The sequence below is a fragment of the Syngnathus acus genome, chromosome 9 (assembly GCF_901709675.1).
Source record: "Syngnathus acus chromosome 9, fSynAcu1.2, whole genome shotgun sequence".
In the NCBI taxonomy this organism is placed as follows: Eukaryota; Metazoa; Chordata; class Actinopteri; order Syngnathiformes; family Syngnathidae; genus Syngnathus; species Syngnathus acus.
The window spans coordinates 4,078,242-4,103,407 of NC_051094.1; the positions used below are offsets into that span (position 1 = coordinate 4,078,242).

The 25,166-nt window shown below is 46.6% G+C and overlaps 4 protein-coding genes across 10 annotated transcripts in view; 2 read left to right on the forward strand and 2 right to left on the reverse strand.

The window, feature by feature from the left end:
- LOC119127162 (solute carrier family 12 member 2-like) lies at positions 1-7,146 on the reverse strand. Its single transcript, XM_037258956.1, has 26 exons — positions 7,031-7,146; positions 6,362-6,811; positions 6,081-6,203; positions 5,933-6,008; positions 5,765-5,860; positions 5,503-5,642; positions 5,193-5,412; positions 4,926-5,053; positions 4,762-4,846; positions 4,547-4,698; positions 4,045-4,152; positions 3,561-3,684; positions 3,372-3,473; positions 3,070-3,225; positions 2,884-2,983; positions 2,681-2,792; positions 2,468-2,608; positions 2,276-2,382; positions 2,131-2,210; positions 1,650-1,787; positions 1,358-1,471; positions 1,121-1,232; positions 964-1,050; positions 731-866; positions 596-663; positions 1-365 (listed from the first exon to the last, which is right to left on the reverse strand). Exons 2-26 carry the CDS (start codon positions 6,743-6,745, stop codon positions 230-232), a joined length of 3,225 nt encoding a protein of 1,074 aa, XP_037114851.1. The 5' UTR covers positions 6,746-6,811; positions 7,031-7,146; the 3' UTR covers positions 1-229.
- znf608 (zinc finger protein 608) overlaps positions 6,159-25,166 on the forward strand; it is a 27,083-nt gene continuing 8,075 nt past the window's right edge. For 2 of the 3 annotated variants that reach the window (XM_037258952.1, XM_037258954.1), the window contains exons 1-8: positions 6,159-6,233; positions 17,800-18,067; positions 18,328-18,415; positions 19,524-21,810; positions 22,428-22,872; positions 23,224-23,273; positions 23,362-23,512; positions 23,964-24,020. In XM_037258952.1, the coding sequence (XP_037114847.1) occupies positions 17,809-18,067; positions 18,328-18,415; positions 19,524-21,810; positions 22,428-22,872; positions 23,224-23,273; positions 23,362-23,512; positions 23,964-24,020 (3,337 nt within the window). In that variant the 5' untranslated portion in view covers positions 6,159-6,233; positions 17,800-17,808. Of the gene's footprint in view, positions 6,234-15,298; positions 15,631-17,799; positions 18,068-18,327; positions 18,416-19,523; positions 21,811-22,427; positions 22,873-23,223; positions 23,274-23,361; positions 23,513-23,963; positions 24,021-25,166 lie in introns of those variants that run through there. The other variant, XM_037258953.1, reaches the window with a different exon arrangement.
- Positions 7,756-13,025, reverse strand: LOC119127213 (GRAM domain-containing protein 2B). Of its 5 annotated transcripts, none has more exons than XM_037259077.1 (13): positions 12,853-13,025; positions 12,574-12,735; positions 12,410-12,497; positions 12,228-12,297; positions 12,044-12,147; positions 11,758-11,853; positions 11,617-11,688; positions 11,066-11,155; positions 10,881-10,992; positions 10,373-10,586; positions 10,169-10,273; positions 9,851-9,972; positions 7,756-9,340 (listed from the first exon to the last, which is right to left on the reverse strand). In XM_037259077.1, the coding sequence occupies exons 1-13, from the start codon at positions 12,951-12,953 to the stop codon at positions 9,309-9,311; spliced, it is 1,368 nt and encodes a 455-aa protein (XP_037114972.1). In that variant the 5' UTR covers positions 12,954-13,025; the 3' UTR covers positions 7,756-9,308. The 5 variants fall into 5 exon arrangements, with proteins under 5 accessions (XP_037114972.1, XP_037114973.1, XP_037114969.1 ...); XM_037259078.1 differs by having other exon boundaries at positions 9,891-9,972; positions 12,853-13,024; XM_037259074.1 differs by having other exon boundaries at positions 10,848-10,992; positions 12,853-13,024.
- The window catches only part of LOC119127166 (centrosomal protein of 120 kDa), a 35,250-nt gene continuing 18,675 nt past the window's right edge, over positions 8,592-25,166 (forward strand). Inside the window, exons 1-2 of the mRNA XM_037258962.1 lie at positions 8,592-8,603; positions 11,712-11,714. The gene's annotated coding sequence lies outside the window, so the exon portion shown is untranslated. The remainder of the gene's footprint in view (positions 8,604-11,711; positions 11,715-25,166) is intronic.

The window sequence follows — 25,166 nt, forward strand, 5'->3', positions numbered from 1 at the left end:
TGTCGGCCACCCTAATAGTTTATTCACGTAAAAGCAAAAATAACAAGGCGACGGACACGTTCTTTCTCTGCATCAATACAACTTTTATACATGTAAACAAACCGTTAAATGTACATTTGATCAGTGTGTTATGACAATTTAATAACACTTTTTTTTTTTTTAAAGGTCGACAGAAACACAGCAAGTGTCGCTAAAGTCAAAGTGTGATTTTATTGCGCTTGTGTGCGTGTTAGGAGTAGAAGGTGAGAACGCTTTGGTGGTTTCCTCGCACCAGCAGGAGAGGAGGAAGTTCCTTGGACAGCGTTTCCAGCCAGCACATGTAGAGGGCGCTAGAAACCACGCCCTTCCTCGCCAATGGCATCGTCCTGACCAATCACAAAAGAGCGGACACTTTTTTGGGTATGCAAAATTGCAATTGCAGTCACAATCATAATGACAATTACTGAGATGTATAAGAATCTAAACGGATGGAATTTATCGAGTTATTTTTGGTTTGTCTTTTTTTTTTGAAAAGTAACTTTTCATCCGACATATTTTTTTTCCTGTTAGTTTTAATGACAATAACAAGTCAAGTGGTGAAGATATGTTTTCTCACATGACAATGAGCTTGGCGTCACTGGAGTGTTCCTTGAGGAGCTCGTTGAGTCGGATCTGCCGATTGCTCTGAACACAAACGTGGCCGACGTTATTGTCAAAAACGGCGCCACATCGCAGACGCGCTCGACGTCACCTTGGCCTTGTAGAGCTCCAGCTCGTTGTCGGTGATCCTCCAGGGCTGCTCGGCTTTCAGACGCTCGGCCGCCTCCTGGTCCATATCCTCCTCCTTCAACCTGTACGGCTCCACCATGGCCTTGAACCACAACTTGCTATACACACACATGGGCTCACTTTTTGTTACTTGTGTTTCTTTTGCCGTTTAAAATGAGTGTGACATCAAGATGCTGCGTGTTCATCGCAACTTACTTGTGTTTCTTGGGTTTGGTGTTGATATCTCCTAGAACGTTGATGTCGGAGAAGTCGATGCGGAACCTGCTAAGCAGCGTCGCCATCCTGTGTACAGCACACACGTTAGTGCACTTTTTTTCCTCGGAGGTATTTGAGGCACGAGTGTGTGGCTGACATGCGTCTGTCATGGTCGATGCGGTTGATCTTTCCTCCGATGAAGACTCGAATGCGGCAGTCGGCCCATTTGCTCCGGTTGGTCAGCAGGTAGGGAAGCAGCAGTGTCAACCCTTAAACACACACACACACACACAACGAGACCATTTTTTTTACGTAGCACCACAGTCTAGTGTCTTTCATGCAGAACCCTTGTAAAATTTTGGTTTGCAAGATTCAGATTGAAAAAGAAAATGACCTCCGTCATCAAAAAGCCACCAGACGTCGATGGTGCCTTTCCCTTGTTTCTTCTTGAACTGCTGACTGGATTCAAGGAGGCGTTGATCACTTGTACTCAGTGCAGCTTTACTATCTTCACACACAAAGACAGATGGATTGACCAGTTTGATTTGTTCAGTAACCATGATTTGACTTAATCTGACTGCATATCAATTCAATTTGTGAGTATCTGAAAAAATATCAATCTGATTATTAGGACGTTAAGATATCATTGTGATGATAATAATAATAAATAATAATGGGTCAATAACCTCTGATGATGAGCGGGCTGCTCTGGTTGCTAGCAGTCTTGCACGGACTCGAGTCTGAATCCGAGTCTTTGGTCAGAGTGACGGTCACCGGAGTGTCCTTGCTGACCGGAGGCTTGTCATTGGAACAAGACAGCTCGTCTGCAGGAAACACATAAGAAGCTCACATGCTGGAGTGGCCTGAGATGAAGTGGATTGACCGTTTGCCAAGAAACGCTCTGAGATGAGCTGGTGATGTCTTCTGAGATCATCAAACGATGTCTCCGTGATGATTCTGGGATTGCTTGATGACACCTGCATGAAAATCTGCCACAGCAGAGACTCTGGGACCGATTGATAACGTCGACACGGATCTCTAGCGTGAAAGAAGAGACTCTGAGATCGCTTGATGAAGGGTCTCTGATATACATGGAAATTGGTCTGTTCTCACGCATGGCTCGGTGCTGCCCATTTGGTTAGCAACAGAGTCATGGGTGCCACTGACCTTGTCCCTGGATGTGAGAGACGTCCAATCCCTCAGGAAGCCTCAGGATCACCATACCAAACTGCAGGTCAAAGGCGTCACTGCGGGATAACGCCCATGACGCATCAGCCAAGGTGAAGAAGACAAAGACAAAGGCATTCCTTACTGGATGATGTTGATGTACGTCTCCACGTCGTTCATGTGACCCTCCATCCAGTTGTTCTTGAAGCCCAGCACCAGAGTGTTGGGTTTCAGGCGGCCCAGGCCCACTGACTGGACCAGGAGACACCGACGTCGTCACTCAATCCGTCAATCATTCAATGACACAATAAGGAAGGCTAAGGAGCGTCGGCGCCACCTGGAGGAGGAAGTGCACGCCATGCCTGAGCGTGTCGGAGAAGACCGGAGCGTAGAAAGCTTTGATGCGCTTCTTGTTGAGCCAACGCTGACAGCGCGCATGCTCTTGAGACGCCTCTTTTGCGTTGGCACGCCGACACGCCTGCAAACGCACATGCGGCACTTATGAGGGCGTCACGCGACACAGAGAGCTTACGTTGAAGCGCGTACGTACGATTCTGACGTGTCCGCACACCATCAGGCCCACGTTCTTGGTGAAGGAATGGACCAGCTGCAGCAGAGCGGGCCGAGAGCTAGGATACCCGGTCAGGACCAAACACTGAGGCCTAAATGAATGTCGTGCCATCGAGTGTCAAGTCGTAGATACGATCTAACGATTCTGGGACCCGTCTGTGTTGTGACCCACTTTGAGCTCACCTGAAGTTCTTGACATGGTCCTCCACACCAGTCAGGTTGAGACACTGCGTGAGAGCCTGGTTATAGATGAGAGCCTGAGTGGATGATCCCCAGTTGACGTCTTGCGCAGGTGGACGTGACCAGAGAGACGAGAAGACATTGGTCAGATGCTGGCAAGAGTAGATGCATGTGAGGTTTGACGCTCACCAGGCTTCTTGTAGCTGACGTAGATGTAGAGCGCCAGGACAATGAGCAGCGTGACCAGCGCCGCCCACCAATTGATGACAAACATCACGACGCAGCACAGGATGGCGCCCATCAGGGACACCCACATGTTGTAGTACTTGAAGCTCGGACGCCACCCTGTGGTGACATAGGGCAAAACGTTGGCCTCGGAACAATGCGAGCCAGCCAGTTGAGTCAATCTAGCTGACATTGCGTAAACGTCTCAGTGTCGAAAATCGAATAAATACTCAAACGGCTTTCCACTAATGAGTCATCAAGCTCACCCGGAGAGTTGGCCAGCGAGGCATGGAAGACGGAGAAGTTGATCAGCGCGTAGGACGCCAGGAAAAAATTGGAGATGATTGGAGCGATGATGTTCAACTCGGCTAAGGGGAAAAGAAAATGAACCGTGTTCTTTTTCTTTTTTCACCGTAGTTATCAACAGCTATAGATCTGTAGCGTCAGTTGGCTACCGATGAGGATAAAGGCGAGGCCAATGCAGAAGGTTAGCACGTAGCCGCGCAGAGGCTCATTGTTCCTGCCGTAACCTTTGGCGAAGACTCCCAAGCCTGGGTAGATGTTGTCCTTGCAAAGAGCCTGAGCACACACACCGCACAATTGTACACATTTTGTCTCTTGTTTGATTCTACTACCCCTTCAACAGGGGGGCCTTGCACTTAGGGGGGGGGCATATTTCAGGGGAGGGGGCAGTGGCCCTGCAGCCTCCACCCTCTAGCTCCGCCAGTGTCTCAGAATTGTTTTGCCCCCAAGACAGAAATATGTCACACATGTGGCAGTAAAGATGAAGGAAACAAATTTTCAGCTCATTTAAAAGTAGTTTGCATTATATTTCCAAATATTTACTTTGTTGTTTCTTTTCCAAAGTGGCAAGTGGTGGGGCGAGATGGACACTATTGGCCAAGATGCTTCAACAGTTTTCCGCTGTGTTTTTCCTACCTGGAAGACTTTTGGAGCGCTGACCAGCGAGGCCAGAGCGGACGACAGGGTGGCCGAGAAAATTCCCGCCGTGATGAGAGGCCCAAAGGCCGATGCCAGACTCATTGCCTGCAAGGTAAAAATCATGTTGCTGCTACGATAAAAATCAGATGGTTCAGGAGACAAAACTTTGATGCTCCATCACTTGTTTTTCAGTCTTGGTGCAACCACAGTAAATATTCTCAAAGTTCGGACGTGACAAAGGTGTATCTTCATCTATTCAGAAACGAATCTCTGAAATCACACGTGTCTGAATCAAATAATTGCTCTTCATCTTCAGACGACCAAACAGAAATTTCTACAACAGTCTGTGTGTGCGTAGGAGTCCATCAACAATGTGTCCATTCATGACTGCAAGAAGCTTGTGACTCACAACAACAACAACAGTGACACGATTGTCCCCAAGTACACACGTACACACACACACACACACGCACACACACTCGTGTCTTGACGGCTTTACCTGAAAGTCATTCATGAGGCCGTACTGGCAGCCTCCCTCTTTGCAGATGGAGAAGTCGTAGCCCAGCGTGCAAGCGGCGGCATCAGTGCAGTTGATGGTGTCGCTCAGCGTGTCGTTGACGTCGCCCGTAGCGTCTCTCACCATGCACGAGCCTGAAGGATCACCGCCCAGCGCGTTGGTCGGCGTATCGGCGAGATGATGACGATGCCACCAACCTGCAGAGATGGCCACGGCCACGTAGGTCAGGCCCGTGATGAGGATGGCGAGTAGCGTTCCTTTGGGGATGGCAGACTGGGGGTCCTTCGAAAGATGGACACCACGCAAATGATTGGAAATGTATTGGGAGTCACCATCTTGTCATTAAATAGTCAAATTGTACACTAAGGTCTCCGGAGATGTTGGCTCCCGCCAGGATTCCCGTGGCTGCCGGGAAGAAGATGGCGAAGACGGAGAAGAAGGTCTCATCATCCCGGAAGTCTGGACCCAGGTTTTCCACAAATATAGCCGCTGCGGAGTTGACAACCAATTTCAGACAAGTTCAGTCCAGTCTTCAACATCGAGGGAGGAAACAACAATGGTGATCATCTCACGGAGCGTCTCGACATTTTCGAAATCGTACGGTCAAAAACATTGATATTTGCCTGACTTTGATATCCAAAGAATCCTTTGGCCTTCTTGTCCTGGTCAGGTATGAGACTTCCGACAAAGTAATTTGCGATGGCGGCCAGCAGGATGAGCATCAGGACAATCTGAGCCTTGGCCTCCCACTCCATCCCGGCCACCGAGATGCCCAGCAGCAGGATGACGGTCAACGCGCCCACGATGCGGATGTCGTTCAGCTCGTCCGTCATCAAGGCGTCCACGTCCTGGAAGCCAACCCCACCGAGCAAGAAGGAGAAGAAGAAATGTCGCCGGCGCAACCAAAAAGGACTTCAATCGGCAGAGGCCTTCCTCACGTTGAGCATCTCCACCACTGTCTCGGCGAAGCCCACCACATACATGGCCACTGCCACCGCGTTTGCGAATGCAAAGATGAGACCGATGGAACCCCCGAACTCTGGACCCAAGCTCCTGGAGATCAGGTAGTAAGCGCCACCTAGAAACACATGCTTGCCGAGTTTGGCCGATGCGCCAGCAACAATTAGGGACATAACCGGTTGTCTGCTTTTTCGCACGATTCAACTGCGATAATGAAGGTCCGAGGAAGGTGTCACTCACCTCCTCGTACAAAGCCGTTGGTGGCGATGGCGGAGGTGGACAGACCCGTGATGGTGGTCACCACCGTGGCCATTAGGACAATGGCCACGGTCAGTCCTGCGGCAAACGTCCACGTCATTAGAGCGCGCATGCGCGTTACATGCCAAACGAGCGCAAGCGTCGGTGTACCAATGCCGGCCTGTCCCACGATCCACGACATTCGGATGAAGAGCATCACGCCCCAGATGTTCAGCATGCATCGCACCTACAACCAATCGCCCATGACTCTTGAACCTTAAGGCAACTGACATGCGTATTATTCTGCAGATGATCTTACCAGGACTCCTTTGACCCAACCAAACTTGATGGCGGCTCCTTTGGTCTCCTTGGCCGCCCGGGCCGCCCCCTCCTCGGCCGCCGACGGCTCCTCCCCGTTGGCCAGCCCGTCCTCCAGTGGGTCCTGACCAACGCCAGCAGACCGTCATCACAGGTACCAAAGCGACCACGGAACTTATGTGTGTTTGTGTGGACGTGTGTGCGCAAGGTCAGACTATATCCATCCATATATTTTCCATGACGTAAGAGGTATGAGTCGGCGTGGCATTTTCTGATGCTCACCTTGTCGAGTTGGTCGTGAAGTTCAGCCAGTGAGGGTCTGTTCATCTTCTCGCCCAGCGTAGCGTCCGAGTGGCGGTAGAAGTCGATGTTGGGCACGGCGTCCACCGTGTTATGTCCGAACGTCCTCATGTAGTACGTGTTGGAGTGCGTGTCCGACACCTGCGTCTGCCCGGTGCCCGTCGAGTGTAGGCTGACCGAGTCGCTACGCGGTGCGTCGGGCTCCAGGAAAACATCCGGCGGGAGCCCGATGTCGGCGGCGCTGCCCAACGCGCCGGGGTCACCAAAGCCCACTCTGAATCGGCCCCGCGATTCGTCCTCGTGGACCAGGTCCACGTGGAAGCGGCTCTCGGCGGGCTCACCCACCCCCGAGTTGCGTCCTGACATTCCGACAAACTAGCGAGCGGACAAATCCCACTGCGACGCCGGCATCTACTGATGTCAAAACTGACCCTACAAATAAAGAAAGAAAGAAGAACAATCAAGCAATGACATCACAAATATATATACGTATATTTGAGATAAAGTTGCATTTCTTTTAAATTTCTCATTCAATGCCAATCAAGTCCTAGTTTGCCAGATAAAATGTGGCACCCTCAAAATTATATATACGTATAGATATACGTATATGTAAACACACGCACACACACATGTATGTATTTTTTTTCCCACCTTGCGTAAGATTCCCACAGGAGGATAGATGTGTCGGGTAGAATCCCAGCAAGTTCCCCGTTCAGAAATTCGTGATGAAGCTTGTCCGCTGTCAGTGTGAGTGCGACACAAGCAGAATACACTTGACTTGGCGTCAAGTGGCCTTTTGTCATCCGTGACCCCCTCCGCAGAGACCCCCACCTCGGCCTCCCCACCTCCACATGCCCGCCGATGGCCGTCGTGGCCAGCTCAATGCGAATGGAAAACAATTGAAAATTTCGTGCTTATCTGCGTTTGGCTTTCAAACAGGAAAAAAAAAAAATTCATTGTGTTGGCTTTTTTAAAAAGTCAAAATGGCCTCGAAAGAGTTCTAATATTAAAAATAAGGCAATTCTAAAAATATGTTTCATATGAGTGTATTTTGAAAATGTCCTAAAATAATATCCTCATTTTATTAATGTCCTATTAAAAAAGTGATTTTGAAAAAGTTGATTTTATAAAACATGTACTAAAGCCATTTTTAGTCAGCTAAAATGAAAATAGTGTCTTTCTTAAAAAACATTTTTGTAATCCATTTCAATGTCATAAAACAAAACCAATTTCATTCATAAAAATAATAAAAAGTCCAAAAACATAACACATTTATGATTTATTTTTATTTACAAATGTCTACCAAAAAAAAACCCATAAAAATAAGTAATAAAAGTAAATATTTTCCAAATCTTAAAATGAAACCTTTTTTTAAATTTTTTTAAATGTGTATGAAAATATATCTTTCAATATTCCGCCCATGTTATGACTCTGCGGGTCACATGCTGTGCCATCATTGTCAAGTGCTCTATTGTTTGTCGTCCATCACCCCAGCCCAGCCTCCCTCATTCCCTTTACTGCGATATCCCAGATGAGCATGAATGCACCAAATGAAAGATGTCAGTGTTCAAATCACACTTTATCGCACTTTCTTATCTTGCTCATGTTCACCCACTGTTAGCATTTGAGCTTCTCTCTTTCACATTTGTTTTCTTTCTTGCTGGACAGTTAGCATATGAGCAAAAGGCGTTTAAAATTGGACCAAAGTTTTGTCGAAGCTAAAGTTGAATATGGTAATTAAAGATTACATTTGTACAAACCACATAACATTCATTCAGCATCTTGAGCTGTACATGAGACATCTGTAACAAAGACAACTAATTGTTCTGCCAGTGACGTTTTCCTTGTGCGTGTGTGTGCGAGCGAGCGAGCGAGCGAGCGTGCGAGCATTAGCATGAGAACAACAACTGCTTTCTTTCTCCCAAGTGGACAAGCAGAATCACACACACACATCATCTTCAATTTTTCTCAGTTAACCTGGATTATTTCTGCAGCACTGTAGTTATGCGCCAGGAGGTTCTGGGTACAAATCTCCTGTGTGAGGACCATTGCCTAGCGACCAGTTGATTGTTGGTTTATATCCACCGTTAGCTTGTGAACCAATCAAGTTTTTTTTTTGTGTGTGTCCTAACATTAGCTGGTGACCAATCTTTGGCATACCCCACTTTTGAATGAGGACAAATGCTCTAGAATATGTACCTCAATAATCTTGATTCAGACCCAGGTGTTCCCCAGGGTTCGGAAGCAGGGCTACATTGATTTATTTTGAATTGCCCCTGAGTGCAGCCCCCAGATTGGATTAAATGTGGGTGGAGCTCATTTTGACTGCCATTTTGCATAAACGGCGTGTCGTACATCCACGGAAGCGCATTCAGCATGTTCAGGGCCTGTGAAAATGGAGGCGTTGATGTTGGTTTTGAGTGTCGAGGCCATTGGATTCAAAGGTTGTGGTAAAAAAAAATCACCCATGTAGAAATGAGTAGGATGGGGGTGCAATGCCACTCAGGGTTAGGGTCTTTGACCAATTGTATGACATCATGGTGAAAAGATCTGTAGATGACATCAGCAATACGGCGACCTTGAGTGCCTTGAAAGGTGCCTTATTAATAAAATGTATTATTGTTAAGACTCACTCAAGACATCAGTCAATACTTTTAAGTGACAAGCATATTGCAGAATTCATTCATTTTAAAAGAAATTATACTGCTACAAAATAATCGGTTTCACTATTCATAGGTTAAATTAGCATTTATAATTCAAAGAAAATACTGACAACATAGCTCACATAGTCCAAATTCAAATTCAGTCATTTGTTGAGAAATAGTAAAAATTCCCCAATTCCTCTCTTAATCTTTCCAGTGCTGTACATATTTCTATAGTATTACATTATATAAATATTTACAGAGTTTTAAAAAATCATCAGACGGCTTCATCCAAAAGTCTTTGAAGATTCTTCTGAACCTGAAACACAACAAAACACAAGCTTTTACACCCACATGCCATTGTAGCTCTACATGCTAGTCCAGCTAGTCCAAAGTACAGTACAGCATCTATGGACATGCTAATTGAGCTGGCTGCTAGTTTATCTATTCTAAACTATCAACTAATCTACCTGCTGTATCTTGTAAAAATGTTACAAATTTTAGTCCTTTAATTATAAAACAAAATGCTAACGTGTCTAGCTTTGAGGTGCTTGTCCTTCAAATATGAAACAAAATGCTAATGTGGCTAGCTACGAGCTGCTACTCCATCTCCTCTGCACTGCCAATATGCATAAGTAGCTAGCTACTAGCCATCTATTTTTAAACCACCAACTGACTCTTGTAGCTAGCTTCTAGCTGACGTTGAATAGTTTATGTTGACCAGCGGATCAACTATCTATAAAATCTTAATGAGCGTGAGCTGGTGTTTGGTTTCACTTTGTCGTCATTAGCTGCCAATTGTGTTCAATTGGTCACAAAGTCATATCACATTGTGGGTGAAAGCTGATTGGTTGGTTCCAAGTTAAGACCTTTTCCAACTTCTTGAGGTTGAGGCTCAGTAGTTCAGAGAAAAGTTCCCTGTTGACGTCGTCACTATTTTGCAGGAAGTCGCTGCAGGAAAGGAAAAAAATACCGTCAATATGCTAATATGCGAGATGCTAATCCTTCTAATACCAGTAGTATGGCTTGTACCGTAGATATTAAAAAAAAAAAAATCACGAAATAGATCAGTGCTGGGAAATCAATAGGTGCATTGAGATGTTATCCTCATGCTAAAGCTAGCTGGCCGCTAGTCATGTGAACTCACTCCGGTTGAGCCAATTCTGTTACAGGACCGAGCGTCGCCAGTCGATGCTCCAAGGAAAGCATCTTGACGGTCAGGAAGCATGACGACAGCATCAAAATGCATACTCTACGCGCACACACGCACACACACACACACACACACACACACATACGTGTCAGAATGTTGTATCGTTTTTGGGAGTGAAACACACACACAGATACTCACAGAAAGAGGTAAACACACAGTAGAGTGTTGAGGGAGAGCGTTTGTCCACTTCTGGCATCCTCTCGCTTCACTTCCAAACCATGCTGCTTGCTTTCCTGCTTGGGAATCTTGGAATGTTTGGGATGAAGAAGGTTCTTTACTTGGTGCTGATGTTCAGGAAGTGGAGAAACATCACTGCACTTCAATGCCTCCAGGAAGGGAGGAACGGGATAGACTGCAAGGTGCAAGAAGAGATGGGAATCATGGAGGGAAATCCAGCCAGAAGGATTTTCTGACGGGAATTGTTTCTCAGCAGGGAATCATATCGGATGAAAGAGTAGTTTGAGAAAAACTGTGATGGAATCATGGCAGGATTGCTGTTGGGATGCCAATCTGATTCAAATATGATTGGAAGCGTGACAAGACTTTCCTGTGGAATTTTGATGGCATTATAATAAGATTATTGACAGGAATTGTATGTTGTGGTTATTCTTACAACAGTTCTTGTGGATCTGATTGGCCAAGATACCTGCCACCTTGTCGTCATCCGGCGTCTGGGAATCGGAAGTGCTGCTTTCCTCCGTGTCCTGCCTACTCCGCAGCAGCGTTCCGTTCAGGTCGGCAAAGTCAGCGTGGAAACTCTGCCGGATATGAAGCCAGGTCAAACGGGAAGCTTGCGTGGGAGTTGTTTTTGTGTGTGCGTGTGCTGCTGACCAGTGGGAAACGCGGCGTGCGAGGCGATGTCCGACCTCGGAAGGTGATTTGGGGTGAAGACGGAATGGGGCTGTTGCACGGACTCTTCTCCTTAATCAGCACACATTTGCAATGAATTGGAGTCTCACTCACGTTTGTCTGCTGACTTGTGCCTTTAAGGGGTGCGGCCTTGTGAGTGCCATCAGGAGTGACCACTCCCACTCAGGTTGGCATCCTTACGAGTATTTTTTTCCCATTTAATATCTGCTTCCGAATTTTCCCATTGAATCATTGCAATTGATTTTGTCTTTGGGTAATTTTGCCAAACCTAATGGCTAGCTCGCAAGCTAACATGAGCGCAGGAGATCCATTTCACAATCCATTAAGTCAAGCAACTCAATTAGCCACTTCCCGATGTTGATGAATTTCAATTTTCATCAAAGGCACTTCATCTCAATTAGCAACTTCATTTCTAGCAGACACTTCACGCGTTCCGACCGCAGCGGAAGCGTCGACGATTTCTCGGTCGAAGAGGATTGGTCAGTATCAATATTGCGACCTGGAAAACTCACCTCCAAGTGAAGACAGACGGACATGAGGAACTTGTAGGTGTTGTCGCGGGCCAGGAAGGACACAAAGACATACTGTAAAGAAGATGAAGTCACAGTTTGTCTGACACGGAACGTCGGTGATGGTGATTTGCTCCGCCTTACTCTGTCGTTTGCTGTGGCAATCACCACTGCGTTGGGCACCAGGAGGGCCGTCTTGGTCTTCTTGACGTGGGTGACCGAGATGACCGGGATGGCGATCTGGCCAAAGTGATAGATGACAAGACGAAATTTTGAAACAAGGTGACCCAAGAATCTCAAGAACAACAGCAGGAACCGTCTCAGATTTTTTTCAGTTCTCAATTTTTTTAAAGAGAATAGTGACCAGAATCGAGATTCACGTGACAAAATTCTAATGGGACAGATCAAGAAAGCAATGGAATTTTTGAACCTTGGTGTCTTTCCCAAAGACTTTGGAGTGGAAGCAGATCCAGTGGTCGGAGACAAACATGCGGCCCTGGTACAAGATGTCCTTCTGTAGCGCGCACGTGTAACCTGAAGACGGAACGACAACACGATTTGTTCCGCAATTCTGCCAGCTTGACATTCGCCAATGGAAACAAAGTTGAACTGACTTTGCCCGAGTTGCTCGTCTTTGCTGATCTCCTTGAAGATTTTATGGTATTGACAGTTACTCTTGGACAGCTGCAAGACAAAAAAAATGGTGCAATTCTAGTCAAGCGTGCCACGCAGCAGGTTGACCGTCGAAGGGAACAAAAGGAGTTTGAACGTTTGTATTTCAAGTTGTGTTTGACACCTGACTGTAGTGAGATTTCTTCCTCTCCAGCTTGGAGTGCAGCTCGGTTTTCACGGGAATCAGCTCCGACGCGTCAAACGTCTTGGACCTAGCACACACACACACACACGCAACAGTATGTATTCTGCGTGTTTGTTTTGTTTTTGCTCAATGTAGTTGTTTACCTGACCAGCGGCGATGTATTCCGATGTTGGCGGTTTGGATTTTGTTGTCGTTGAAGCTGATGTTGATTTATTTGTTGGTGTTCGGCCTCGCAGCTCTGCAGACGTTCATCGAGTATCGTAGGGCTTCTTTGACGCGCCTCGGATGACATGTCAAACTTTGGACTGAACAAAGCACATTCTCATTTACTTCACTTTTTATTTTTATTTTTAAATTGAAACCAGCTTCCGTAACAATGTTCTACAAACAATACTTGGTAAAGATGGAGATGATGCTCTGACCTGCCAATCGGATGGTTGTCTTTGTTGAGGTCACGTCTGTACGTTCCTGCGCCGGTTCCGCTGCTGTCGTCTTCCTCCAGCGGCGTGACGGTGTCAGTCATGTCTTGGACAAGAGTGGCCCCCAAAACTCAATGCCACACGCACTCCTTCACCCGCTTGCTGGCTTGCCGCCCTCCCCCGCCCAATCACGCCACGGAACGTTTGTGTACGTGTGTGTGTTTGTTTGGGGGGTGGTGGTGGGGGGGGTTGTTTGTTTGGGGTCAACCTTCGACCCAACTGCGTGTTTGGCATGGCGGCTACTTTTGACGAAATAGAGGATAAAAAGAATTTTTCAAACCGCTACTCAGGAGAACCAGCAGGACGTCATATGATCCCGCTTTTGTGTGTGTGTTCTGTGTGTGTGTGTGTGTTTGTGTGTGTGCATGCATGCGTGTGCGTGCATCATACGATCCCACGACAGGCGAGTGTGAGGTGTCATATGATCCCGCCATAGGTGTGTGTGTGTGTGTGTGTACATATGCACTTTTTTTGTTTGTGTTTGTTTGCTTATTGAACATATAAACAACAAGTAACAGGAAACATTCCAATAGGAAATCAAAAATTTACAAGCAAAGAAAACAAGTGGTTATCGTTCAGCACAGTTTACACATCCTTAAAAGTGCTGTGGTGAAAATTGGACCGACCCAGGAAGTTGGAGGAAAGTTGATTTGCCAAAAAACAACCTGGGGTTGTTTTGTACAAAAGAAATTGAGTCAAATTGATCCAACAGCCTGGTTCGGTCCAATTTTTAAGCCAAACTGGAAGGCAGCATTTTTATGGGTATGTGTTCGTTCAAAAGGGACTAGTAGTAGTATCGCTGAGCTTTAACAATCTGTTTACTATTTTGAACAGGTCTTAACTTCTATTGACACTTTTCTTATCGTTAAAAATATTTTTATAATGATGCCTGCCCTCCCAAAAAATGTAGTTAGAAGTTGATCATCTTTAACAGACATGTTGTAGCCCCGCCCCCAACAACATACACACACACGCACACACTATATTTAGTTATTTGTTTGTGTGTCAAAGTCCAGAGTGAAATGTTTGAGAGTCAAAAGTCAACACGCCTCCATTTTCCCAGACAAACAAAGAAAGGTGCCTCAGTGTTTTCCACTCCAGTCCTCTAGGTGGTGCTAAGAGCAAAAGAAAGTTTTTTTTTCTGTGCGTCTTCTGGATTTGGTAAATTACTCCCCCACAGAGTTGGCAAATCCAGGTCCAGATAGTAAAAAAAAAAAAAACTACACTACAAACTGTGGAGGGCTTTTAACTTTCTGGACTTGGATTTGCCACCAATGACATTTACTTAACTGCACAAAGTCACTTACTCAATGACTGACTGAGGACCAATTTTGTAACAGGACAATGTAATGTACAAGAATAACAGAATGGCTGACAAAAGAACCCAACCAACATACAAATTTAGTTAGTACCTGAATGAATAACTACACCATATAAACTAACAACTTACTAAGAAACCAAGCAAATAGTTACGTAACTCACTGACAATCTTACTACCCAAGTGAATGTTTGTTATCTTTAATGTTGATGTGATGAAAAGGTCAACATGTACATCATCATTCTCTTCCTGTCCCACTTGTCTTATCAGCAGTCAGTCAGTCAGTCATTGACAGCTACACAAAAACTCTCCAGCTAGTTTTAAAACTACATTTTGTCATCTTGAACTATGTTGGACAATGAGATGAACCGTACACAGTTTTGTCATTATATAAATTTTGTTAGTTTTTACTTAGTTTTGTCATTATATAAATATGCTTTTCTTTATCATATGAATGTTGTTTTGAAATGTTCCTCTTTGTATTGATGTGATTTGACAATTTAGCTAATTAAGTGACCTGTAGTTTTATTCTATTGTAGCCAACTTTAGGGTAAACACCACAGACAAGCTGACCGCCACATGACCATTTTTCTTTTTCTTTTTGAAAACCAATCTTTATTGAACAATTGAAGACAAACAGACAAAAACACCGATAACCCTCACATGACCTCTGCCAGGCAGAATCTGCTTCAACCGCCTCTGGCTGCTGACCTCCCAGCCGTGCCCACCAATTAATTACACCGCAGCGACCCCCAGTGGCAGACGACAGAAAACATGATTGTGCTTCAGTCAGTCACCTGTACAAAAAGAAATGCATATAATAATGGATTTATTCAGTACTAAATTGATCAGGAAAATATCACATATGTGATCTATATGCAAATATGCTTTATTATATTACTGTCGTATTACTGTCATATTATAACACCTCATAATAATGAATGTGATCGAGAAACAAGATTGACCAATACAGAAATCTCGTGCAGATAACCAAACAGATCACCCATAGCCAATAATATAGAACTAAATTAGAGAGAGAGAGAGAGAGAGAGAGAGAGAGAGAGCGAGAGCAATTAGAAGAAACCCGCTGATGAGGGCTCTCCTCTGCCTCCGCCTCTTCGTCGGCCTTGGTTCCTCGCATCTCCCTCCTTGGCCGAGCGAGCGCGCTGCTCTCAGCGCGTCTGGGGGGGTGGGGTGGGGGGGGGATGCACATACGAAGAAGAAAGAGGAGGGGGATAGGCGAAGCAGCACGTCAGGACGCCTCGCACCTGCACGACGCCGTCCGTCCATCCGTCGTCCATCGTCCGCAGCTGTGAGCGCTGGATTGCGGCTTTTCGGCGCTCAGACAGCCGCATGACGACGTCACCCACGCGGCCAAGAAGCACCGAGGAGGAGCTCACACGGTTGGTATGAGCGAAGGCGCGAGCAGTTAAGTGCATGACAGCGAATCTGCTTGCGAAGGGTGTGAAGGCCACGAAGGAGGTGAAGGTTCCTCCTCATCACATGATGACGATGATGATGTGCTATTGTTGTTTGCACGTGCATTCTTTGTCTGGAAGAGGAGGCTGGGTCCCCTCATCATCTTATTGTTTGACTCACTTGACATACACGTGACGTCACCAAGGATAAGCAGGAGGAGGGAAAAAAAAAAAAATCTCTGTGTGTGCACCAGAGAAGGAATGGCATTCTTTCATTCATTGACTGAGCAAGCAAAGATGGAGGAAGATGCGTGGCGGGAATGTCAAGTCACAACATAACAGCAGAAAATAACAACAGGAGGACTTTTTGTGTGTTGTGTTCACTGGCTATGCCTTTGGACCCACTGCGAGCGTGTGCATGTGTGTCCAGTATAACTTTGTATCTGTCTTCAATGTATGTGTCCAGTAGCAAGTTGTGTGTCCTTTACATAAGTGTGTGTCAAATGTATGTTTGTGTTTTTAGTGTTTGTCCTGTTGTGTCTTTGTGCTTGTTCACTCCATGTTTGTGTGTTTCCAGTAGCTGCGTTGTGTTTTGACTGTTTTATCATTTTCTTGTGTTGTGGTTTTTATACACTCGTGCCGTGTCATGCTACACTTGTGTTGTGTCCAGATTGTCTTGCCTTGTGAACACATTGTGTTGTGGTTTCATTGTTATGATTGTGCGATTTCTGTTGTGTTTTCATTGTGGTTGTGTTATGTTGTGACAGATGAGTGTGTCGGGAATCAGAATTGGGTTGTAGTTGTGTCAGCGTTGTGATACGTTTGTTGTGGTTGTAATATACGTGTGTGGTATTTTGTGTTTCAATGATCAAACGTTTCGACGCACAGTCGAGTCATTTTGTGTTTAATTGCCTATTGCGTTGAGCTGCTTTGTTTGGTGTATTTTCCCGTTGTCATTCTGTTGCGTTGACATGACCCCGTTAAGGTTGTGTTCTGCTGTGTTTTGTGTTTGTGTGATTTTTTTTGCTGTTGTGCTCTGATTGTGTTGTTTTAACTGTATTGTAGTGGTGATTGTGAGCATGTTAGCAGGTAGTTATTCACGCGTTCTGTTACTTCCAAAGTCATTCGTTTTTCTTCAATAGCAAGTGGAACAGTGTGTGTGTGTGTGTGTGTGTTTGTGCGTGTGCAAGCGTGTGTGTTTAAAGAGGTGAAAGCGGCTGAAGAGTGAGTACGCAAGAAAAGCGTGCATGCACACACTTGTCTGGCGTGTGAGCCTGTGACAACATCATGGCGGAACAAAAGGGAACGTCAGGACACCACAGGAGGGGAAAAAGATGGGAGGATGAGGAGAACGAGGATGAGCAAGAGGATTTGGGGGGGCAGTAAAATAGATGCTGAAGGAGCAGGAAGGACAAACGTTGAGAGAAGATAATGATTGACAGGACAGAGAGGCGAGGAATACTAACTGGAAGTGGATGAGAAATACTACATCACTGAGCTCCTATTATGTTGCTATGGTTACAGAGGAGGTGGGGATGAAGATATTCAAATATGATTGTTGATATATTTTGATATCTGATGTCGTGATATTTTCACAATACTTAGAAATCACGATGTATTTTTATGGCAAGGTTTTGATCATGAATCTTAAACGTCACAACGTTTTGAGACCCCAATATTTTATAATCACGATACTTTGATACAATACAACAATACTTTGATATCACAATCTGAGATTGATATCACGATACTTTGTTTCATATTATCGTACTCGGATATCCCGTTACTTTGTCGTGGCACAACATTTTGCTACCGCAATACTAGAATGATACGTTGATGTCATGATATTTTGATATCACAATACCTTGATATGATGACACTTTGATAGCGGTCTAGTTGCAATCAGTTCAAATGCCCCAAGGGAAAAAAAATGAATTAGAATATCCACAAGCACATACTGTACTGTCAATATTTTTTTTATTTTTAGCCAGGATACTTTGATATTATACTTGGGATTTCACAACAGTTAGCTATCAGCATTTTGATATCACCTTATTTCGATACCGTGACAATTTGCTATCATGATCAATTTGATGCCATGTTGTTTTGAGACCCCAATATATTTCTGACTTTGTTATCCTGTGTGGCCTGTAGGTGGAGCCCATGTTCACTCCACCTGGCGGGGCCCCTGCTCCGGGCCAAGCAGGCTCTGCTGGACCCTCGCTACCTTTGTCCGCCACCTCCTTTCCACCCGCTGTGGCCCTGCCCATTTGTAACGCAGTGAGGACTCGCTCCGTCGGCACCAACACACATGAAGTGGCCCTTCCGTCCACGCCCGACTCAGACGCTGACTTCTTGGGGCCCTGCCAACCGGGTACCAGTGTCAACCTGGAGGGCATCGTCTGGCACGAGACCCAAGAAGGTGAGGGAACCTGTGGGGGACACTGTAAAAAGACTCATGTTTTGATATGATACTTTATGATATTTTATATCAATATATTTTGATATCACCATACTTTTAAAGTAGTGTTTGATTCACAATGTATTGATATCATAATATTTTGATAATAATGTCCTTCAACAGATAACTAAGACTATCATGATACTTGAGATACCTTGATACCAGAATGCACTGATATCATGATTGTTTGACGTGTGTATGCGTGCGTGTGTGTGCGTCAGGTGTGTTGGTGGTCAACGTGACGTGGAGGAAGAGGACCTACGTGGGAACACTGTTGGACTGCACTAAACTCGACTGGGCTCCTCCCAGGTGATGATGTCACATTTTTGTGCAAATGAAGTCATCCATTGATTTTTTTTTTTTAAATTGTGACTCCTTACTTTTTATCCAAATCTTATGATCTGCTCTTTAATCTTTAATCACCAAGCTGTCCCAATAATTTTGTCTAAAGTTCATATTTTCTTTTTGAGTGTCCCACTACTTTTGTTGACATTTTCTTTACTCCATTTGCACTACAATACGTTTGGCTGCTTTTTTCTTTGTTTTTTTTCCTCCTCATACTATTGTCCAGTCGCCACTTTGTTGTCCTAATACTTTTGTCCAAAGTATACACTCATTACATTTAATTGCTTGTCATTAGCATTGACTGTGAGAAAGGTTAGTGTCTGATCTTAATTGTCACTGGTTGGCTGCTGCTACTGCTGTTGGTGGTTCTTGTTGCTATGGCGATGACTGATTCATCTATGGTCCAAATTGCTTTGCGGACGTGCGCCACATAAATGGCAATACGACTCCACTTTGGCCATTGACGAACACATTTAAAGTCAAACGCACTGTCGATGAAAACAAACAGCAGAGGTGGGATGACACTGGTCAGATAAGCTGCTGTTTCTGTGTGTGTGTCTGTGGTTAGGTCATTTGGATGGTGGCTAGGTAGCTATCAAGTGTGCTCCAAGTAGCTCGAATGTATGAATGAATCTTTATTTGAATGTGATTTAAATAAGTTGACAACTAGTTTTTACAATTGTTTGGTCGGTAGGGGAGTTGTTGGACGGTGGGTTTGGTTGGTAATGTTGTCATCGGGGTAGCTAGCTAGGTTGGGAGTTAGCTTGGTAGCTAGGTACGTGGGTTGGATGAGAAGGAGCTGGTAGTCAGCTTGGTTGGAAGGGAGGTTCGATGGGTAGGAGCTGTTAAGTAGCTCGGTAGGTTGAATAGGTAGGAGTTTGTCGGTACAATGCTAGATAGGAGTTGGGAAGTTATGTTGGTAGGAAGGTAAAAGTTGTTGGGAGGTAGGAGTTGAGTATGCACAAGTGGCTAGCTTGGATTGGTAGCAAGAAGTTGGATCGGTAGGGACTAGATACTGTATGTAGGTCATTAATTCAGTCAGTAGTTGGTGATTGTTCTCCTGTTTCTTCAGGTTCTGCGAGTCTCCGTCCAGTGACCCAGAGATACCAGGTGGGCGCGGCCGGGGGAAAAGGTTGCGTCTGGCTTTGACAGAGCGGCCCTGCGGGGATGCCGCACCGCCGGTCAAAGTGCGAGGCCTGCCGCAACACCGGAGCCGGGGCGGAGGAATAGCCGCCTCGCCGGTGCACAGCAAAGGTCGGCGTGGAAGTTTGAAACTGCTCAGCAACTGCCGAGCTTCTCCGCCGTTTTTCACCACAGAGGAAACCAAATCAGCCAACCGAGTCTCGACCCTCCCATCGGGAAAACGGAAGAACAAGCCACCTGCCGACCTGGACCTCAGTCTGGTGTCTTCGGTGGACATTAAAAACGGGAATGGGAAGAGGATTCGAGCCAAATCCCGCAGCGCCCCGTGTACGCCGCAGGGCAAGTCAGATCCCTCATTCCTGGACGCGGGAGGAGGCTGTGCCTCTTCACCTCCACCGATTCTCATCGACTGCCCCCACCCCAACTGCACCAAGCGCTACAAGCACATCAATGGCCTGCGCTATCACCAGACACACGCCCATCTAGAGGCGGAGGAACAGAGGAACGCCGAGATCGAGGAGCGACTGTCGGACTGCGAGGACGCTATTTATGACCTTACGGAGCCCACCGACAACGGCACTGCTGCCAACACCTCGTCCAGAAAAGCTCCGTTGTACAAGGTGACCACAGTAGGCTCGCCCAAGAACCGGCGGCTTCTCCTCAGCAACAAAACCCGAAGGAGCTCCCTACTGAAAGAGGACCTGATGGATGACCTCAGTAACTTGCCCATCATCTCTAACATGACGGTGGTTCTGGAGAACTGCATGGTGCCGGACCGGAGTGCCACCGTGGAGATGCCCAAGCTGGAAGCCGAAGGACTGATGGATAAGAATATGGTTTGCGATAAGAGCAAAAAAGCCAACGGCAAGGTGGATAAGCTGTCCAAGTCGCGGGCCAACCGGCTGATTGCTCCAGCCCCCGCTCCGCCCAAGCTTGTCGCCATCCCCAATGCGGCGTATCCGACGGACAGCGCCCCCTCGCAGCAGCCCGTGGCAGCTGTGGGCTTAACAGGCAAAAGCCCCTCCTTGAAACCCATCAAGGCGAAGCTCAGCATCGTCGTGGAACCCAGCCTGGTCAAAGCCACACTGCCGACTTGCAAAGAGACTCGCAAGAAAGAGAAGCGACGGCTAAAGGACAAACACAACCGTGACGCCAATCCTCGCATGGCAAACGGTGACGCAATCAAAACGGAAGACGGTGTTGCCAGCAAGGAGATTTCGGGGAGCCTCCTGAAGGAGCACCTGAGCAAGCAGGACGTAACCAACGGACTCAACCAGGAGAGCCAGGAAAGCCGGATGGCGAGTATCCGCGCGGAGGCCGACAAGGTCTACACCTTCACGGACAACGCCCCCAGTCCCTCCATTGGTAGTTCATCGCGACTCGATGCCCCCGGCGGTTGTCTGCTGTTGGGGGACAGCAAGGACAACAGCCCCGCCTACTCTGACATCTCCGATGCCGGGGATGATGGCTTGTCCTCTGAAAATCGCCCGGACGGGCTCAGATCCAAGTCTGCTTCTTCCGTATCTTCTGAAGTCACCTCAAACAGTAACCATAGTAACGGCAGGAAGACACCACCCGCGGCGCCCGCCCCACCTTCTACCAACGAGCCCCTGTCCCCATATTACCACAGCTTTGAGCCATACTACCTGCCGGGTTGCGTGCAGGCAGACAGGCAAAACATCTTCCACAAAATGTCCTCTCACGATTCTAAAAGTAAAGATCGAAAGGAGGAGACGAAAGATGACGACAAAGTTCACGACTTTGTCGACTGTAAGAAAGGTGACGGGCCGGCGGCACCTTCTCAACTGCAGCTTGCCATGAGTCAGACCCAAACCGCCTTAGCCCAGTCGCTGTATTACGGGCAGTACTCACGAGGACTTTACATGGACCAGAAACTCCTACTGGCCTCGAAATGCTGCGAGCAGAAGCAGCGTGCCGAGCGGGGTCCGGCTGGGCGAGACTGTGATGGGAATGTCAGACACGCTGGCGGGACTAAAGGTCCAGAAGGTTCTAAAGGCTGCTGTCCCAAAGCCATCCTGTCCTACTTGGAGGAGAGGGGGGAAAGAGGGCTGGGTTTGAAGGTCTCGACCAAAGACTGTGAGGACATCAAATCACCTTCTTCCTCCTCCTCCTCCTCCTCCTCCTCTTCGTCATCCTTGTCGCAGCACAACCCCAACACTCAGACAGATCTGGACTCAAATGTTTCCTATTCCAGCGTAAGTTTTTCCCTGTGTCTCTAACCGCCGCCCATGCTGTTGTGCTTTCATGAACAAACCTTCCGATCCATCGTGTACGCCGGCCGACTCACTCGGTTGTTATTTTGTCGCACGTGGTAACTCATAAATGTAAACGCGCAACTTTTCCAAGTGCTGCTCGTACGCATTCTTGAGCGCCGACCGTTATCCTCCGTGGAAGCGAAGCAAAGCTCCTGAGAGATGCTCTCTGATCATGCAGTGTTTCCTCTATAGACCATTTCACACTGTTTGTAAGCAATTGATTGGAGTCATGGTTCTTCCGGGCGGCAGAAAAATGAGTGGTCGACCTGCCACTGACCTGATCTGAGACTTTACCTCATGAAAAAAAATCTTTTGATACTTTACACATTCAAACTAGGACGGTAAACAAAAAGGCTGCAATCATTGTCGAAGCCACTGCAGCTGCCAAAACAAGAACGTAATCCAAAAATAAAGATTTCAGTCGGACCTCGACGAAGGTCTTTGGTCTTTGGCTCAGCTCCTGGACTGACCTCAAATGACCCCCGCCCACCACTGTTAAAACAGACTTATAGGGGAAACACTGGCACCAGCACCAACACTTATCCCCATCAATTTAGCCCCCAGACGGCTCCATGTGGCCCGACCGCCTGGCTCACAGCAAATTCTCAGAGCTGCAGAGTCCACTCGGAGAGGCTGCGGATGAGGGGGACGCGGAGAGGTCAAAGGAGCGGGGGAGTACCATCGAGCCAGCGGAGCCCAAAGCAACCTCAGCGGGTGGCGGCATCGCTCACGATGCAAAAAAAGTCCACGGACCTCGCAACCTATCATCCCCTGTCGACCCAGATGACTCGGACAGTCTCGACGGGCTACAGGAGGAACCCATGGGGATCCTGTCGGGGGAGTCTCAAAGTGCCCGGGCTGCGGTTTCTCCTCCGATGACCCCCCAGCAGCCCTACATGCATTACCAGCACTCCTCGTTCCCCCCGGCCTACCTGGCAATGTGCGAGAGCAACGGGGGTTCCTTCAGGGGGGCGTCACCCACCCTGATCCACAACTACCCAGGTAAGGAACAATACCGGACATGTCTGGCCATCTTCTTTCAAACAATTTTCTTGCCGTCTCAGGAAATGTGTACTCAGAGTCAAGGCAGTCAGGGTGTAGTTTAGCACCCTACACCCGTTTCTCCTACCAGGTTCATGGTGTCCTGTATCAAAGACAGAATTGAGACTGGGACAAGGACTGGTCTTTAAAGAAGCTCATTTCTTCCGTCACTGTTCTGTTCGAAAGACACCAGCGCCAAATGGCCGAAACTTGATTTCTAAGCTAGTATCTCTGGCGTAACAGAGGAAGAAATGATAAGTGTGTGAAATGGACTATGTGATGTAGACTGAACCTTTAAATTTGTCCTTGAAGGCTTCCACTACCCTTTGTATGGCAAGACAGCGGGCCGGGAGGACGCCGAGGTGAGATGCTTTTTTTTTTTTCTTCACGGTCACACCAGAGCTCGTTGTTGAGGAATTAGGGAAAATAAGTGTATCTGTGTGTGTCTAGCCTGATGAAAAAGGTTCCCCAGAGATGGATCGCGAAATGGACCGAAGCAACCGAAGCCACACAACCTTGGCTCGACACCTGCACAAACACCATCACACACACCTTGGACTCACGTATAACCTGGTGGCGGGACAGTACGACATCTACCCGGGTACGCACATCACAACACCACAAAATACGAGTAAATACATAACATGGTACACAACACAAAAGTCAACACATCAGAAAACGCAGCACAACACACGAGATGAAAACACAACTCGATTAATAGAGCACTTTAAAACACAACACCCAAAACAAAGTGACACAACACCATTCAACACACACAAAATGACACACACCTTACACAACACAAAGCTCAACTCTCTACAACATAACAGCAAAACACTAGAGAGCATAACACTAAATACGCTACACACAAAACATAAGGACAACACACATCACAAAATGACACAACTTAGTAGACACAACACATTTCCTAACGCAGGTGGGAAAAGGAGCATAATACTATTGTGTGCTGTATTGTGATTGCTTGATTCGCGTCTTGCGGGTGTCGTTGACCAATTTTGCCATTTCCTTGACTGTGTGCGTTTGTGTTGAAGGTCTCAGCTCCAGGTCTCTGGTGTCTGGTCCACAGGTGGCAGGACGAACTGTTGCTGGTACGTTTCAAACACGTCACACCTCGATCAATTGATAGCTTGGATTTTAAGGAGAGAATCAAGCTTCTGGTTCCTAGGGTCATTGTTATATTGTCTGTCAATGTGCTCATAAATAATATGTAAATAATAGGGGTGTAAATCGCGGGTTTTGTCACGATACGATATATCGATACAAAGAACCACGATACGATATTTGCCGATATCTTTAAGCCTGCTGTGATTCATTCACGATACATCACGATATAGTGCTCTACGATCGATATAGAACAATATCCTGATATATAACAATTCATACGCAAAATCAACAAGGTACTGCAAACTCTTTATTTAGGAAATTACAAGGTGCTTCCAAACGAATGACTTGAAGCCCAAAGGGGAGCGAATTTCCTCGTCTTCTTGGACACTAGCCATAGCACCAGTCCAGGAGCCGCGTAGTTGTCGGCTCCCCTTTCACGTGCCTGCTCTGCTCACAACACAACATGCCGCGCACTGCTCCCGGAAAGAGGAAGCAAGCAACAATGAACTGGATTTCAAAATAAAGTCGCGTCTAATGTCCGAGGTCAAAAACGGGCGATATAGATCGATGTTTACGTTTAGCATCGATGCCAACAAATCGTAGAGCATTATATCGATTAATCGATGTGTATCGATGAATCGTTACACCCCTAGTTTCAAACTACTTTTAGGGTTTCTAAGAATAGGGTTTCTAACTAGGCTTTCAAAACTAGGGGTAGGGTTTCCGACCAGGGTTTCCAAGGAGTTTTGCCATTGCTAATTAGGGTTTCAAACTAGGGTTAGGGTTTCCGACTAGGGTTTTAAACCAAGGTTAGGGTTACAAACTAGGTTTTAAAGCTAGGCTTAAGGTTTCCAACGAGGCTTTCAAACTACTTTTAGGGTTTCTAAGATTAGGGTTTCTAACTAGGCTTTCAAAACTAGGGTTAGGGTTTTCGACTAGGGTTTCCAAAGTTAGGGTTAGGGTTAGGATTAGGATTAGGGTTGGGGTTAGGGTTTCTAACTAGGCTTTCAAAACTAGGGTTTGGGTTAGACTTAGAGTTAGGGTTAGCGTTAGCGTTAGCGTTAGGGTTAGAGTTAGAGTTAGAGTTAGAGTTAGAGTTAGAGTTAGAGTAAGGGTTAGGGTTAGGGTTA